Source organism: Primulina eburnea, chromosome 1 (genome assembly GCF_022965805.1).
Source record: "Primulina eburnea isolate SZY01 chromosome 1, ASM2296580v1, whole genome shotgun sequence".
NCBI classification, from domain to species: Eukaryota; Viridiplantae; Streptophyta; class Magnoliopsida; order Lamiales; family Gesneriaceae; genus Primulina; species Primulina eburnea.
This window is the reverse complement of record NC_133101.1, coordinates 15,635,896-15,653,720: the sequence shown is the minus strand read 5'-3', so window position 1 is coordinate 15,653,720 and position 17,825 is coordinate 15,635,896. Positions and strand designations below refer to the sequence as shown.

The window sequence follows — 17,825 nt, the reverse complement described above, 5'->3', positions numbered from 1 at the left end:
GTGTGTTCGGCAGATTAGCGCGGGTGCGGCGTTTTAGTCAGCGCGGGTGCGCTGTGTTCTCGGCATTTGCATGCATTTCTCCATAATGCACTACCGCGGGTGCGGTAGTGTACGCACCGCGGGTGCGGTGTCAATTCGGCACTCCTAGCGCGGGGGCGCTGTCTTTGTGCTGCGGGTGAACTCCTGCTTCGAATTTTCTGTATTTTGAATGCACCTCAAGCATAGGTGCAGTGCACATGAGACTGTAGGGGCACTCCTGTTTCATCAAAATATTTTCTTCTCAAATTTTCAGTCCTGAAAAGAAAACAATTGGGATTCATTAAATTTGGGAAGATATAAGCATACACTATATTAAAAATACACAACTAAAAATAACATGATTAAAATAAAATCAAAACTGAAATCACAATGCAAACAAGAAACAAAGAATTGGGTTGCCTCCCAATTAGCGCTTGGTTTAACGTCATCAGCCTGACTACCATCGGTCTTTATCAAGTTGATCCGCCCAAAAGAATGTTGTCAAGGTGCCTTACTTCATTTCCATAATATGGTTTAAATCTTTGGCCGTTCACCTTGAAAGTCCTCCCATCACTGCATTTTAGCTCAATCGCCCCATGAGGATACACTGTCTCCACAAAAAATGGACCTGACCAACGCGATTTCAACTTACCAGGAAACAAATTAAGACGGGAATTGAACAAGAGTACTTGTTGTCCTGGTTTTAGTTCCTTTCGTACAATGAGCTTATCATGCCACTTTTTTGTCTGTTCTTTATAAATCTTGGCATTTTCATAGGCTTCATTGCGGAATTCCTCCATTTCATTTAACTGTAGTTTTCTTTCATCACCAGCGGCTTTCAAGTCAAAATTCAATTTCTTAACTGCCCAGAATGCTCGATGCTCCAATTCCAGCGACAAGTGACAGGCTTTACCAAAAACCAACCTATATGGAGACATTCCTATAGGTGTCTTGAATGCTGTCCTATAAGCCCACAGTGCATCATCCAACTTTATAGCCCAATCCTTCCGGTTTGTATTGACAGTCTTTTCTAAGATTTGTTTGATTTCCCGGTTGGATATTTCAGCTTGTCCGTTCGACTGAGGATGATATGCCAATGCCACTCTGTGCTTCACATTGTATTTAGCCATCAGTGAATTGAAAGTTTTATTGCAAAAGTGCGTACCTTCATCACTTATGATAGCTCTTGGTGTTCCAAACCTTGTGAAAATGTTCTTGTGCACAAATTTAACTACAACACGAGCATCGTTAGTACTGGTGGCGATTGCTTCCACCCATTTCGAAACATAATCTACAGCTAATAATATGTAAGATTGACCAAAAGAAGGGGGAAAAGGTCCCATGAAATCTATGCCCCAGACATCAAAAAGTTCCACTTCCAAAATATTTGTCAGTGGTAATTCGTGACGCCTAGAAATGTTCCCTAACCTTTGGCACCTATCACATGATTTCACTAAGGTATAGCTATCCTTGAACAAAGTAGGCCAATAAAAACCTGATTGCAATACCTTAGCTGCTGTTCGTGTTACCCCAAAATGTCCACCATATGGTGATGAATGACATTGTTCCAGAATTTTGTGTGCATCTTCTCCATCAACACATCTCCTAATCACTTGGTCAGCACATCTCTTATACACACAAGGATCATCCCAAAAGAAAAATTTGATATCATGGAAGAATTTCTTTTTCTGGTGATGATTCAGATCTGGAGGAAAAGTACCACAAGACAAGAAGTTAGCTATATCAGCAAACCACGGGAGTTTAGAACTTACCTCAAACAGTTGTTCGTCTGGGAACAACTCATTTATAACTCCACTTTCCGTTCTTTCTTCTAACTCTAGTCTTGATAAGTGATCTGCCACCTGATTTTCACAATCTTTCTTGTCTTTTACTTCAAAATCGAATTCTTGAACTAGGAGTATCCATCGTATCAACCTGGGCTTGGCATCCTTTTTGGCAAACAAGTATCGAAGCGCTGCATGGTCAGTGAAAACAGTTACCTTGGTGCCAATAAGATATGTTCTGAACTTGTCAAATGCGAACACTACTGCTAGCATCTCTTTCTCAGTAGTTGTATAGTTCTGTTGAGCTGCATTAAGTGTACGACTTGCATAGTATATAGCCTTGAACATTTATCTCTCCTCTGTCCCAATGCTGCTCCCACAGCATAGTCGCTAGCATCGCACATGAGCTCAAAAGGCTCCTTCCAATCAGGCACTATCATAATGGGAGCAGAAATCAGTGCTTTCATGATCTTGTTAAATGCCTGCAAACAATCATCATCAAAAATAAATGTTGAATCTTTCTCTAACAAATTACATAAAGGTCTAGTAATTTTAGAGAAATCTTTGATATAACGACGATAAAACCCGGCATGTCCCAAGAAACTTCTTATTCCTTTCACGTTCTTTGGCGGTGGAAGATTTTCAATTGCCACAACTTTGGCCCTGTCAACTTCTATTCCTTTAACTGAAATTTTGTGGCCAAGCACAATACCTTCGGGAACCATGAAGTAACATTTTTCCCAATTCAGAACTAGATTCTTCGCCTGACATCTCTGCAAAACAAGCATTAAATTTTGCAAACAATGATCAAAAGATGTACCAAATACAGAAATGTCATCCATAAAAACCTCCATTATTTCCTCAACCATGTCAGAAAATATGGCCATCATACACCTCTGAAAAGTAGCAGGTGCATTGCATAGTCCAAATGGCATTCTCCTGAAAGCAAATGTACCGTAAGGGCAAGTGAAAGTAGTCTTCTCCTGATCCTCCGGTGCTATGACAATCTGATTGTAACCTGAATAACCATCTAGAAAACAATAATAATGATAACCACCAACTCTATCAAGCATCTGGTCAATAAATGGAAGTGGGAAATGATCTTTCCTAGTAGCATCATTCAATTTCCTGTAGTCTATGCATACTCGCCAACCAGTCACTGGGCAAGTTGAAATCAATTCATTGTTCTCATTTTTCACTACAGTTATTCCTCCCTTCTTAGGCACTACTTGTACTGGTGAAACCCATGAGCTATCAGATATAGCATAAATAACACCAGCATTTAACAATTTTAACACCTCAGCCCTTACAACCTCTTTCATTGCAGGATTAAGCCTTCTCTGATGATCAACATAAGGTGAATATGATTCCTGCATCAAAATTTTATGCATACAAACAGTAGGGCTAATTCCCCTTATATCAACAATTGTCCATCCCAGAGCAGATTTAAATTCTCTCAACACCCTCAACAATTTTTCTTTTTCATTACAAGTAAGAAAAGAAGAGATGATTACCGGATATGTTGAATTTTCACCTAAAAATGCATAACAGAGGTGACTTGGAAGTTCCTTCAATTCAGGGGATACTTTTGGCACCTCTATAGTTGCATCTTCAAGTAATTCTACATTATGCACATCAATCTTTTCTCTAGGCAATGTATCGAGAGCAAGTAATTCCTCTTGCACATCCCAATCATCTTCATCCAGTATAGACGCCGATTCCAACAAGCATCTCTCCAAGGAATCTTTTGTCAATCTTCCTGCACCAACATGAGATACACATGAGTCAATTACATCAATGCTATTATAAGTACTTACCTCATTTGGTTCTTTGATTGTGTTGTAGATGTTGAACATGACTTCTTCTCCACATACTCTCAATGTAAGCTCACCCTTGTGCACATCGATCAAAGCTTTTCCAGTGGCCAAAAATGGCCTTCCAAAGATAAGTGGGGTGTCCTGGTCTTCTTCCATATCTAGAATGACAAAATCAGCAGGAAATATAAATTTGTCTACCTTTACCAGAACATCCTCCACTATACCCCGTGGATATGTAAGTGATCTATCCGCCAGCTGCAAGGTAATAGTGCTAGGCTTCACCTCGCCAAGCTCTAAAGTCCTGTAAATAGAAAAAAGCATTAAATTAATACTTGCACCTAAATCACACAAAGCTTTATTTATTCTAGAACCACCAATAACACAAGGGATAGTAAAACTCCCTGGATCTTTGAGTTTCTGTGGTAGTTTCCTTTGAAGTATGGCGCTACACTCTTCTGTCAATTTCACTGTCTCAAACTCATGCAACTTTCTCTTCTTTGACATCACATCTTTTATGAATTTTGCATAGTTTGGCATTTGCTCTAAAGCATCAGCAAATGGGATGTTGATATGAATCTTCTTGAAAATTTCCAAAAATTTTGCAAATTGATCATCCAATTTCTTCTTCTTGAACCTCAGCGGATATGGAAGAGTCGGCTTAAATACCGGAGGTTGTTCAACTTCAGCTTCAACTTTAGTATTAGATCCCTCAGTTTCAACTTCTTCAACAATCACCTCATTTTCATCCTTCTCATTGGAATTTTTAACCTCAAGTTCTTTTCCACTTCTCAAAGTTACAGCTTTGCATTGCTCCTTTGGATTCACTTCAGTGTTACTTGGGAACTGACCTTTATTTTGATCTTTCAATGCATTAGCCAATTGACCAATCTGTGTCTCCAATGATTTCATAGTTGCTCCCATATTTCCCATGTGAGTTTCCATGCCATCAAGACGAGATTCAGTCCTAGCCATCCTTTTACTCGATTCAACAACAAATGTTCCAACAAGATCCTCAAGTGAAGGTTTTCCTTCCCCCTTTGATGTATTGAACCCCGGTGGAGGATTCAACACATTCTTATTATTAGCATATGAAAAATTTTCATGATTTCTCAATCCAGGATGATAAGTGTTAGAGGGAGGGTTACCTCGATATCCTCCGTAGCCACCAAAATTCCTATTGTTGATATAATGAGCCTCATCAGGAATTTGTGGTTCTTCAGTAACAACCGGTGCATTTTCAACCTCTGATGTACCAGTCTTATTCATTGCTGCAATTTGATTTGTCAAAGCTGAAACTTGAGCTGTGAGTGATGTAATAGGATCTATGGCATAAATTCCAGCTTGCTTCTTTACTCCTGACCTTTCAGACGGCCACTGATAACTGTTAATGGTCATCTGTTCCAGCAAATCATATGCTTGATCGGGTGATTTAGCAAATATTGTGCCACCAGCTGCTGCATCAACAGTGCCTCTTGTCTGTCCATTCAAACCATTGTAAAACAATTCAATCTGTACCCAATCTTCAAAACCATGGTTTGGACATCTTCTCAACAACTCTTTATACCGTTCCCATGCCTCATATAGTTGCTCAAAATCAGTCTGCCTAAAAGTACTTATCTCGATTTTTAACTGTGCAGACTTTGCAGGTGGGAAATATTTTGCAAGAAACTTAGTTGCTAACTCCTGCCATGTAGTGATACTCCCCAAAGGAAGCGATTGGAGCCATCCTCTTGCTTGGTCCCTAAGAGAAAAAGGAAACAAACGCATTCGAATTATATCATCAGAAACACCATTTATTTTTACCGTATCAGTAATTTCAAGGAATGTTCTGAGATGTAGATGAGGATCTGCAGTAGCGGCTCCATTAAACTGATTCTGTTGAACCATGTTTATCAATGCAGGCTTGAGCTCAAAGTTGTTTGCATTAATAGTTCCTCGTGCTATACCAGAATAATGAGCATTCAATACTGGTCTAAAATGATCTCTGATGGGTATTGCAGGGGGTGGATTTTCATTGTCTCTGTTTTCAGCCATTGCTAGAATCTCTTCTCTTCTTGCCTTTCTTAACCTTCTTGCAGTTCTTTCGATCTCCGGATCAAAGATAAGCAAGTCAAGATTTTGCGATCTTCGCATGCACTGTCAAACAAAAACAATAAACAAATCAGTGTTTAATGTAGTATAATAAAAATAGCTCTAAATGAAAATCTAGACTAATTGGTAACAATACTAATATAAATTCAAATTTTACACTCCCCGGCAACGGCGCCAAAAACTTGTTGCGTGTTTTCTTTAATGCTCGCAAGCGCACGGCGTCAAGTTATAGTAAAATGTAATTTAAGTACAAGTATCGATCCCACGAGGAATGTAATTTCTAAATTTATACTAATGCTTGCAATTAGAATAGTCTCGATTTTATTTAGAAAAATCAATTGACGAAGTTTTTTATACCAATAACTAGATTTAAAACTAAATTGAATTATAGTACCAAATAATAATGAACAACAATAGAATAAAAGATCTAGAGGTCCGATTTCACGCAACTATCCACCATGTGTATTTTGTGTAGCTATATTATATTTGTCCTTCTTATTCATTAGCTAAGAATTCTAAAATCATCTACTCCCTCTCCCGAGTGTTAAGTAGATACTAATTATCTAACAAAAGATTGTAACGTCCCCATCAACAATCTATAATTAAATAACACAATAAGCACTCAAGTCTTTTAATGGCTTCAATAGCACTATATGTCCTCCCGAACTATATAAATACTATCGATGTATTTTTCCCTTTCTTGTTTATAAATTCCCTTTTCCAAGTGATAATTTATAAACATAAGCATAATTCAAGATATGGCCAATAAATTGAAAGCATTAAAATTGGAAACATACAAATGAACAATAAGGAAATCTCATATAGCATAAATCATAAATCATCACACATGGTTTCTAGTTTTGATCCATCGGTCCTCTAGAAATAAAAATTAGTTCATAATAAAAATAACACAACACACAAATCTTAAACAAAACATAGTAAATAAAAATGAAAGTAAAGAAAGAAGAACTTAGAACAAGAGTTTTGGAGTTCAAATGAAGCTTTTATCCAAAGATGTGCAAGAACTTTCCCAAGGATGAACTTGATCTTTAATCTCTTTGTTGTAGCCTCCAACCCTTTCTTTTTGCTCCAAGATGCCCTAGATGATGAATAATGGAGGCTTTTTATAGTCCTCAACAAGTCTTGCACGCAAAACACCAAATTCTTCAAGTCCCATGCGCAGCACACCATAGTTTCACAATTTCCGGAAGTTGTCTGTGCATGACCGCAGGTGCGGTGATGGTAGGACCGCGGGTGCGGTGTCTTCTCGGCAGAAATTCTCCTGTGCAACTGGTGACACCGCGGGTGCGGCGCTTGCATGACCGCGGGTGCGGTCATGCCTCGACATTTAGCGCGGGTGCGCTCTTGCTTCGTGTCTCTTTGTCCTTTGCACCTTCTAATTCATCACTATATCACTCCAAACTCTCATTTCTAAGCTTCCAAACTACAATAACAAAAACAACAACATATCAAATAAAACCTGCTCAAAAATCACAAAATTCCAAGTTCAAAACAAGTAATAAAAGTACAATAAATTGCACTTATCATATATCATTTTGAGGATACTGCCTCAGACGAAAATATATATGAAGAAAAAATGTCTTGAGTCAGGAAGAATCCGATGGAACAAAATCATAATCTGAATGAACATGAGGTGTTTCAACACGAAACACATGAAAACTTGTTTGGTTTCTTTAGTCAGAAAACAATATTCCATAACATGGTCCAAAAGATCATGGGAGAAATTCAAAGTCTACAGAGATATCAAGAATTCTCTGCAAGACATATAGAGATTTTCTTTGGAAATCTTGGCCTAAGAAACATAAAGTATTATCTAATCTATAAACTTTTCAGAAGAAAAATGACGATTCCAATGGAACTTATGAGAAATAGAATGGAGATGTAATTAATTCCTTTTCAAGAAATCAAAGAAGAATTACAAAAAAATCAAGATAGAAGTAGAAAGAACCATGTCCTGGATTCATATCGGAGCAATCCAGATTATGATAAAAGGTAATTTTAAAGAAGGAATATATTCATCTATTGATATTGCTATATGCAATAAACGAATGGGTAACTTCAAGATTCAATATTGAGAATTATCTCAAGAAATATCTGTGCAGGGAAAAGTGCTGGAGTAGATTATCCAAGAATTTCCTACGACATGGCAGATCGAGATTTCAACCGAGCCTTGACGTTGCATCAGAACTTCAAAGAAAGAAGACCGATAAAAGAAGGTAATAGATCATATTCTATTACCTATCAAATTTTATTTGCTCTATCTAATGCACATCATTCACAATTTTTTACTATACATGAGTTTTTTGAAATACTTGCGATATTTGAAAATTTTGCTCAGACAATTTATTCAGAAAGAGTTGAGTTTCCATTAATACAGGAAACAAATATTCAGATCCAAGACAAACCGATTTTACAAAGAAATCAAAGTCTTAAACTGGAACCATGAAGACTATCTTTTCAAGAAGATAGAATTACGAGCTACAGGTGGGGAAAAACAAATGTTCAAGAAACCCAACATGTACTAAAAAGCTTTTAGACAATAAGAAAGCGTATATGTCCAAAATGTTGGAAAGAAGTTGAAATAATATTTGATATTACAAAACAAAAGAATCAATTTCCTTGCAATACCATACACTATTTAGAACAACCTATGATAGGATTACCAATGAATAATTAATATCGGAGAGTTGGAAGTTCATATCAAAGGAATCCCATGAAAAGAACTTGATCAATTGGTTCTTGGGCTAGAGTTTCTCAAGGAACATAAACCTCGGAAACATCTAGAAAATGAAATGGAGTTCAATTCAGAAGATAGAATATGAAAAATCCAATGACCACAAGTTCATTCTCGATTTACATCCAATAAGGATGTTATACGAACAATATAAGGTAGAATACTTTGCTGCCTATATTGATCCAGGAGCGAGAATATTTACAATGAAAAGAGGAGTTTTTCCAAGGTAAAAACACCACCGATTTATTTTCATGATACATGAGCTGACATTTTGTTAGGAAATATTCTACAAATTTTTAAGTCCTATACACAAGAAAATGAGATTAGAAGATTAGTGTTTACAACATCATGTGATCACAAAGTCATAGCCTAGAGATTAAGAGATGTATTTTACAGAAAATTTCCAATCCAGTTTCGCAGCAAGCGTGACGATGAAGGAAAACTTCTGAACCCAAAAATGAAATATTCTAGAAGGTTTGGGAAAACAATGCTCCAATTAAGAGCAGATAAGGATATCCAACCTAAAGAAATATAATTCCTCAAAATAGCTCTACACTATAATGAGGTAGAGTTTGAATCAAAAGTATCCCTAGAAGATGTCAAGAAAATGATCAAAAAAATTACAATGAAGATCTTTTGGCATGGTGGGATAAGAACCAACTCCAAGCTAATCTTAAAATTAAGGAAGGCAATGAATATGAGTTTGTCAGATGTAAAGCAATCCCGATCAACATAGTTGATCAAAAGGATATGCATATTGTAATCAAGGAACATCTGGACCTTGATTTAATCAAATCAGGAATTTCATCATACATAAGTCCAGAATTTCTTGTGAAAATCATGGTGAGATAAAAAAAGAACAAACCAAGAATAATTATTAATTGCCAAGAAATTAATAAAATTCTGGAATTCGAAGTGTATTGCATACCTAGTAGAGAAAATTTAATTAGTTGCATACGCAACGCTAAAATATTCTCTAAATTTGATTTTATGTTTGGATTTATCAGATACGGATGCAAGAATAAAGCAAGAAATTCACAATTTTCTCCACACCACGAGGACACTATATTTGATAAGTCTTACCAATAGAATTGGCTAATTCACCCCAGATATTTCAACGAAGAATTGATAATTTATTTAAAGATTATTCAAATTTATATTTGTCTATATTGATGGTGTTTTAATACCATCTAAAAGTATAAAAGAATATATCAAGAATTTAGAGATTTTCTCTAAAGTTTATAAGAAATAATGACTGGTTTTATCTGAAAAGAAAGCAGTTGTTGCCATAGGAAAAATTGAGTTCCTCGGAATAGAAATCAATGAGTTTAGAATAATTTTGTAGGAACACGTAGTAGAAAAAGTGTAGAATTTTCGAAACAAACTAAAAGAAAAGTAACAACTTCAAATTTTTTGGGAGTTGTTAATTGGTTTGGGATGTTCATTGAAAGCCTAGCAAAATACGGGAAAGTGTTTAGTACATTGCTGAAAAAATATGCAAAATTTATCTAGACAGAAAAACACACAGATGACTTAGCCAACTAAAGGAGATTTGCAAAAACCTTCCAAAAATGGCAATTTCTCAGGATGAAGATGATCTGATATTATACACAGATGCCAGCGATAACTAGTGAGCAGCAGTTTTAACAAAGCTCACACAAAAAAGAGAACAACCATGTAAGTATTACAGTGGACTATTCTCAAAAGTAGAAGCCATAAGATGGCATATCAACAAAAAATAATTTTATGCATTCAAAAGGATTTTGAAAAATGATAATATTTTTACTAGCAAAGAAAATTTACTTTAAAAGTTGATAATGCACACGTAAAAGCTTTCTTGAAAAATAGAATGGAATCTAAACCGAAAGCTAAACTATTAATATGGCAAGCTTTATGTCAAAATTATATTTTTGATATTGTGTTTATTAATTCTCTTGAAAATATTCTTGTAGATTCTTTAACAAGAGATGGATAACGATGATATCGATGTCATCATAAAAATACAGAGGCATTTGAGGGAACACATTGAAATGCTTCAAAACGAGTTCAACAAACTTACCCTAAATGCAGAAGTTGTGGGTTGGATACAACAAGCTGATAAGAGAATAGTCTCTGATCGAATTACAGAATGTTTATAGGCTTATTCCTAGCTATGGGGATTAAAATACTCCTAGAATAAGTGTTAAGTCTGGATCATTCCCAGATGAGTCGGCTGAAACAAAAATTGAAACTACAGATCCTTATCTTGAGTCTTCAAATCAACCATTAACCTCGGGTATTGAAGAAAGAAAGACCAATCTTAGACCTAATACTAAGAAGGGTAAATATAAGTTTGATACTAATGAAAATGAAATTTCTCCATTTCAGGTGTATCAACAAAACTGGGGTAAAATAAAATCAAGAAAAGGCATTAACCCAACCACAATCAGGATTGATGTATCGGGAAAATATTTCAAGATATTGATGAAACCAAGTTCATATCCAAATGAGGTAAAATAATGGTATGAATTCGGGGCTCTTTCCAGAAATCTCAGGATTTACTAAATAGATTCAGGAAGCTGTTCATGAAACATTGGCAAATAACAACTATTTGTCCAGATGAGACATTATGGAGGTATACATTTTCAGTACAACACCAGAACCAGCAGGAAAAGACTCACACGAAGCCTTTCATTTTATCAAGCTAAGGAGACCATACACAAATGTTAAAAAATTTATCGAGGATCCTCCAACAGAAGAAACACCCATTGTTACTTCAATACCTGAAGATGACATCTCTATCAGAAGAGCATGGAATCTATGGTTTTGTCTAACCGAGATGGACAGAGTCATGTTTCCATTTAAGTTTATCATAATTCTGTAAATGGACCGTTCCTATTAAATACTATGACAGGAAAAACAACAAGTTTTGAAGAATATCTATTTGAAAATAAAAGAAATCTTCTGTGGAATATCAAGCTACTAGGGAGCAAAGAAAATTGTCGGAAATTTTGTAACATGGCTCAGATGGGAAGATGGTCAGAAAACATCTTCACAGAATACCCGAATTAAAAGAAGCTAGAGTTTGTCAAGGGCTTTAGACCTAGATCGGACCAAAAGAATCTTGCAAAAACAAGACCAAATGGTGGGACAACACAAAAGCAAAAGCTACGCTGAAAAGGAAAAGTAGACATGTGGTCCAACCACTCCATTAGTGGAGGATGGACCACCATTAAAAGAGGATTCCACTAACTAGTAGAAAAGATAGACCACTCAACCATCTGTTAAAAAAAGACACCAACTAGTGGTTGAAGGGACTACCACTCACAAGATGTTGGCCACAACTGACAGAACAATTCACAAGCTTTGAAGATCGGATTTCAAATTTACCAAGACTTCTATAAATTCCAATGCAGAAGGAAGATGAATGCATCATTCAACATCTTCATTTTCTTTCAAATAAACTGTAATATTTTCTCATACTAGTTTATGTGTGTTGTAACTCCAGCTAATATAGGTAGCTAAACAAGTTCATCCTCCTCTACAGGAGGTTACTAAGTAATAATAGTTTGTATGTTTGAATAAAAATACCAATGGTTATTGACCCTCTCATATATTATTTTAAATTGAACTATTTTACTATACACCTTGAGGTAGGAAATGATACAGGGTTGTGCTAGGTGCTGTTGAAGGAATCTATATCAGGAACCATCTGTTGTGACTGCGTGATTAGGCTGTGAGGAGCAGTCTGTAAAACCCAGTGGATACAATCCGACGTCACTCCGGTGAAAGTGGTAAATTGTTCAATTTATTATATGTAAGCATGATGAGCCATTAAAAAAAGCAATCATCTGAACATGGCATATATGCTGGAAACCTTGCATAGCTGCATATCTTTATGATATATGTTTTTAGGAATATGTTCGATATGTAAGACAATGTCACGTACTATAATTATGAAGAATGAGGATATTTTTGGGAATTTTAAAAAATTGGGGAGCTCAAACAAAGATTTGAAGGCATGAGGAGTGAAGAAAAGGTCAAGTTTGGAGATTATGAGTTATTGCATGTTTGCCCATATTTTAAAATAACCATTATTTATTTCTTATTCACAACTAAATTAGTATTAATAAACATAAATGGAATCCAATAGATACAATATTTACAAAATTTTAATAACCATTATTTATGTTAAGATCAATAGTTCACTGTTAAATCAAAAGCTATAATTGTTATTTAAAATATAATTTTATTTTCTTTTACTTATAATAATGCAGAGCCCCATACTAAGTGGCAATTGGACATGAGGGGTTACACCTACTTGGGTGTGGATAGATCAAGTTGTTGAGTCTGTGAGTCCGGGGAGGGGCGTGCCTTACTGTTCATGTTATCTCATATCCATTTGAGATCAGTCATATAATTTCCCTACTATCTGCCATGTCATTACAAAGATAGCATTACCCGTCAAAATCTGGTATCTCTATTTTTCGGTCCACCTAGCCAACCAGATCAAACGGTAAAATGTCGGCAGCTTGATACGTGAGAGATTTTCAGGAGATCACTCATATCAGTAATACTATCACACATACACGCTTAACCCAAAAATCCTCCCAATAATTATAGAAATATGTTTTTTTGGGAGACTCGAACTCATGACCTCACTTTGAAGCTAATTTTTAGGATCAAGCACTTATCACTAGATCAAAACTCATAGCTAATAGTCAATGTGCAACTTTATTTCCTTATATTTCTGTTAGTGCAGAGCTCTATACTTATTGATATGTGGACATGAGGGGCTGCACTTACTTAGGAATTGATGGGTCGAGTTGTTAAACTCATGAGTCTGGAGAGGGGCATGCCTTACTGCTGGTGTTGTCTGATATCTTTCTGAGATCGGTATTATCATTTTCATACCACCGGTCATGTCTCTAGCAGAGATAATATTACCTGTTATGATATGTGGTCCCTCTTTTTCGGCCCACTTAACCAACCAGATCAAACATCATAACGTCAGCAACTTGACGCATAAGAGCTTCTTAGTAGGTCACTCATCACAATACAACTCTCACACATGCATACTTAACCCAACAATTCATATCTTGTTATATAATATTTCTTATTAATTATACTATATAAAACAAAACTCATATATATTGTAAAATATTTATTGTTTCATATTTTTTTAAACACAAAATCAAGGGTCACACTTTAAATGAATATTAACAGTGATAGAAGTATAACATATATCAACAATAAATCAAAATTTTATTGTATTAAACAAAAGAAAAAATAAACACTAAAAACATTCAGATAATTATCTTAATAACTTTTATTTCATAGAATCGGGATATCTGAAAGCATCATAATACACTTTATTTAGATAATTTTGGAAAGACAACAACAAATAAAATATTATTTTACATAAACAATTATTTAATTGGTTTTCATGACAGACACAAGTATTGTGATCTTGCACTCATATTTTGATATTCAAATAATCCTAATAATATAATTTTGTCGAAAAAATGATGAAATCTTCCACAGTTTCATATTTAAAATAAATAAATAAATAACACTTGGACGATTATTAAAAGACTTGAAATGGGCTAGATAACCATGTGTACCCAAATTTCACCTCAAGTGACCAATAGATAAAATTTGTGGCCAAAGCTAATTATGTATTTTTTAAAAATATAGATAATCATGTGACCCCAATTTTCCCTCAAGTGATCAATAGAAAAAATTTGTGGCCAAAGTTAATTATGTATTTTTTAAATGCTTAACTAATTATGTACATTTTACATTAGAAAATACGTCTATAAATTTGCACATATGTTTTCGATAAATTAAAGGGACAAATCGAACAGGGATCGAAGCGGTAGGCTTGGATCGGTTTACAAATTCAACTCTCCAAGTTATACTGAATACTAATAAATGACTGAAAATAACTCAACTCAAAGGATTAACACCTTACCTTTTATAGGTGCTAGGGAGATATATATGTGTAGAGAAAAATCCATTTCATCATGTTAAATAATTAAGAATTTGACTGCAAATTTAAACAGAAGCGTACATGACTTTATAACCCTGAATTCTTTAGAACCTGTATTGATCTTCCATAGTAACATGCTTTTTTCTTGAGAGAATCATTTAATTTTCTCTTATGGACTATTTTGTTAATGGGGAGGAGAATAAGAAAGGTGATAGATAAGCCCAAATCTTATATATATTTTAGGATTTAATTTTATAATATTTGTGTATATCTGTAATTGTTATTCCTAATTATGTGTTTATTTTAATTAATATTTATATATTTGAATTTAAAAAGAAAAAAAATTGAGAGATAACATGATTTTACAAGACTTAAAAGGAAATAAAATATCAAGAGAAAAAAAAATAAAATATTCTTATATTTTATTACTTTAAGAATATTGAAGTTTTGGAGAAAAATATGTGCAGATCATGATATATAGGAAGACTCACATTTGAAAATAAAATATTTACATTCTTATCTATAATTTTTTTAACTTGACATAGACATCATAGATTTAGAGGATTGGGTCCATTAATAAAGATAAAATGAGGTGTGGGAATAGAAGGTGTGACACCCCCAAAATTTAAAGGTCCACGTGAACTACATGCACACAAGTTATTAAATTCCTTGTGTATTTCAATTAATTGTTTTAATTTCATGGATTAATTGTGTTATGAATATTGACATGTTTAAAATATACCTTCTGCATGGTTGCATTAAAATGTAATTTTAAAGGTTATTTGAGTTACGATCGAGGAATGGAGACCGATGACTGAAAAATAGAAAATGTTTTGCTTAAATAATTGTTTTTAATTATTTAAAATATGGTTGATGCTTTTTTCTCACATTTGAAAATAAAATATTTACATTCTTATCTATAATTTTTTAACTTGACATAGACATCATAGATTTAGAGGATTGGGTCCATTAATAAAGATAAAATGAGGTGTGGGAATAGAAGGTGTGACACCCCAAAAATTTAAAGGTCCACGTGAACCACATGCACACAAGTTATTAAATTCCTTGTGTATTTCAATTAATTGTTTTAATTTCATGGATTAATTGTGTTATGCATATTGACATGTTTAAAATATACCTTCTGCATGGTTGCATTAAAATGTAATTTTAAAGGTTATTCGAGTTACGATCGAGGAATGGAGACCGATGACTGAAAAATAGAAAATGTTTTGCTTAAATAATTGTTTTTAATTATTTAAAATATGGTTGATGCTTTTTTCTTATTTTTGAAAATAAGGAGTTTTGAGGTGATTTTATACACAGGGATGTAAATTTTATTGGTGTTGGTTTTTCAACAAAAATACGATAGTTTTGGCAACCCGGCTAATAAATTCACAAACTTTATTAATCAAAATAATTTTTAAAATACTAATATGCTTATTTTGCCTAATTAACCTTGTTAATGGGCCTAAGCTACCATTAGCCTTTTTAATTAGTATTTAAATTGCAAATTACCCCTTAATCTAATAATAAAACTCACGCCTCCACTCCCCAATTCCTATCAAACTCTTCCCTCAACACCACGGCACACACATCATGAACAAACAACAAGGAAAGCATCAATAATTGCTAGGAAAATTCAAGCCATCGTCTCCTCGTCATCGTTCTTCGAGTCGTCGACGTTTATTCGTGCGTTAACACGCAAAGGCACGCCATATTCTTTCCTTCAAACATCTATCATACCATAGTAATTGTTTAAGCATATTTTGAATGAAAACATGACACACAAGTTATTTTCATAGCTATGCACATGCATGTGATTAACTTGTGATTTTTTGCTTCCAAATTCATGTTTTTTATGTTGTTTAAGGGGCTGACATGGATAGGGTATTAATATGGAATGATTTATAGCCAAAACATGATAAAATTTGATGAGAAAACAAGTTGGAAACCGTGGGTTGTTGTGTTTGCAAGGCTCATGCGGTCAGTTTCGTCCATTGGCTTGTGGGGGCTCATCCAGGGCTGGCTGGGGCTCGATCAGGGTCTTGGGAGAGGACCTGGTGGAGTCCTAGAGGGCTAGGACGCACGCAGCCAGCCGCCAGGCTAGATAAGAGTCCACTCTGCATAGGACTCTTACCGTAGGGTGCTGGTGATCGGCCGAGAATTTCAGGGGGTGGCTCGGTTGAGGGCTGGGCTAGGTGGTCTGGACGATGGCCAAGGATGGTCCAGGGAAGGTTATGAAGAGCTGGGCTTGGTGGTGGCCTGGGTAAGAACCTCCACGAAAGAAATAGCAGCAGTAGCGTGAAGGATGCATGGTGCGCGAGGCTGTTGTCCTTGGTTCAGGGGCTTAGTTGCTTGGGTTCATGGGCCGGGCTGGTCTGGGCGTGGTCCATGGTGGTTAGGGTCATTAGGGGTCAAATGGTTAAGGTTTGGAGGTGTCCTAGTTGGCTAGGAGTCTTGGTGAAGGGAAGGAGATTCACGCACACACAACACATGCAATTGGGTCGGTTTCCAGGAGGTTTGTGCGTAGGTTATGTTCATGTTATTTGGGGTGGGCTTGGTCAGGATGGTTCCTAGATGGGTTGGCTCAAGTTTGGCTGGAGGTGGCTCGGGCATGGCTCGAGTAAATTAGGAGATGGCTCAGTGTGTTCGAATGTGTGTCAAAAACTAGATTTTAATAACTAAAATTGAATCCATGGGTCCACGGGTGTAGATCATGATTTGGAAGGGTAGGATAAATAATGAAAAGGTTATGTTAAAAATTTGGGATCAAAATAATGAATTTTGGATTTATCTGGGATTTAATCGCCGCACGAAATGCTAATTAAAGAATTAATTGAAAAGCTTAGTTTTAAGTTTCATAAAATTATGAAAAATTATATTTAAGCTCAAATAATTATTAAAAGTCTAATTTTTTAATTTGAGAATTTTGTATTAAGGTTTGGTTTAATTCGGGAATAAAACGCAGTAATACGTCTTATTTAAAGATTAATTCAAAAGTCCTCAATTTAAGCTAAATAAAAATATAAGAAAATTTGTGTAAGCTTAAATGATTATTTGGGACATATTAGAGTCGATGAAATTAAGCAAAAGTAAAAAACGTGAAATCTTACGTCTAATGTAAAACAGTAATTTTACGCTCGAAAATTAGTAAACATCATGTCAATGTCCTGAATGCTGTTTTATATGCTAATATGATTATTTTAAATGTTTATGGATATTTTTATGATTTAATATGCCAAAATTTTTATTTTAAAATGTTTGTGGTTTTTTATATGCTAAAATGTTGATTTTAAACGTTTATGGAAACGTATATGATTTAATGTGTCAAAATGTTATTTTAAATGTTATGATTTAATATGTTAAAATATTGGTTTTAAATGTTTATG

General features: G+C 34.9%; 1 protein-coding gene across 1 annotated transcript; it reads right to left on the bottom strand.

The window, feature by feature from the left end:
- Positions 1 to 491: 491 nt before the first annotated feature.
- LOC140804924 (uncharacterized) lies at positions 492 to 956 on the bottom strand. The gene has a single exon (XM_073161085.1). The coding sequence runs from the start codon at positions 954 to 956 to the stop codon at positions 492 to 494; it is 465 nt and encodes a 154-aa protein (XP_073017186.1).
- Positions 957 to 17,825: the final 16,869 nt, after the last annotated feature.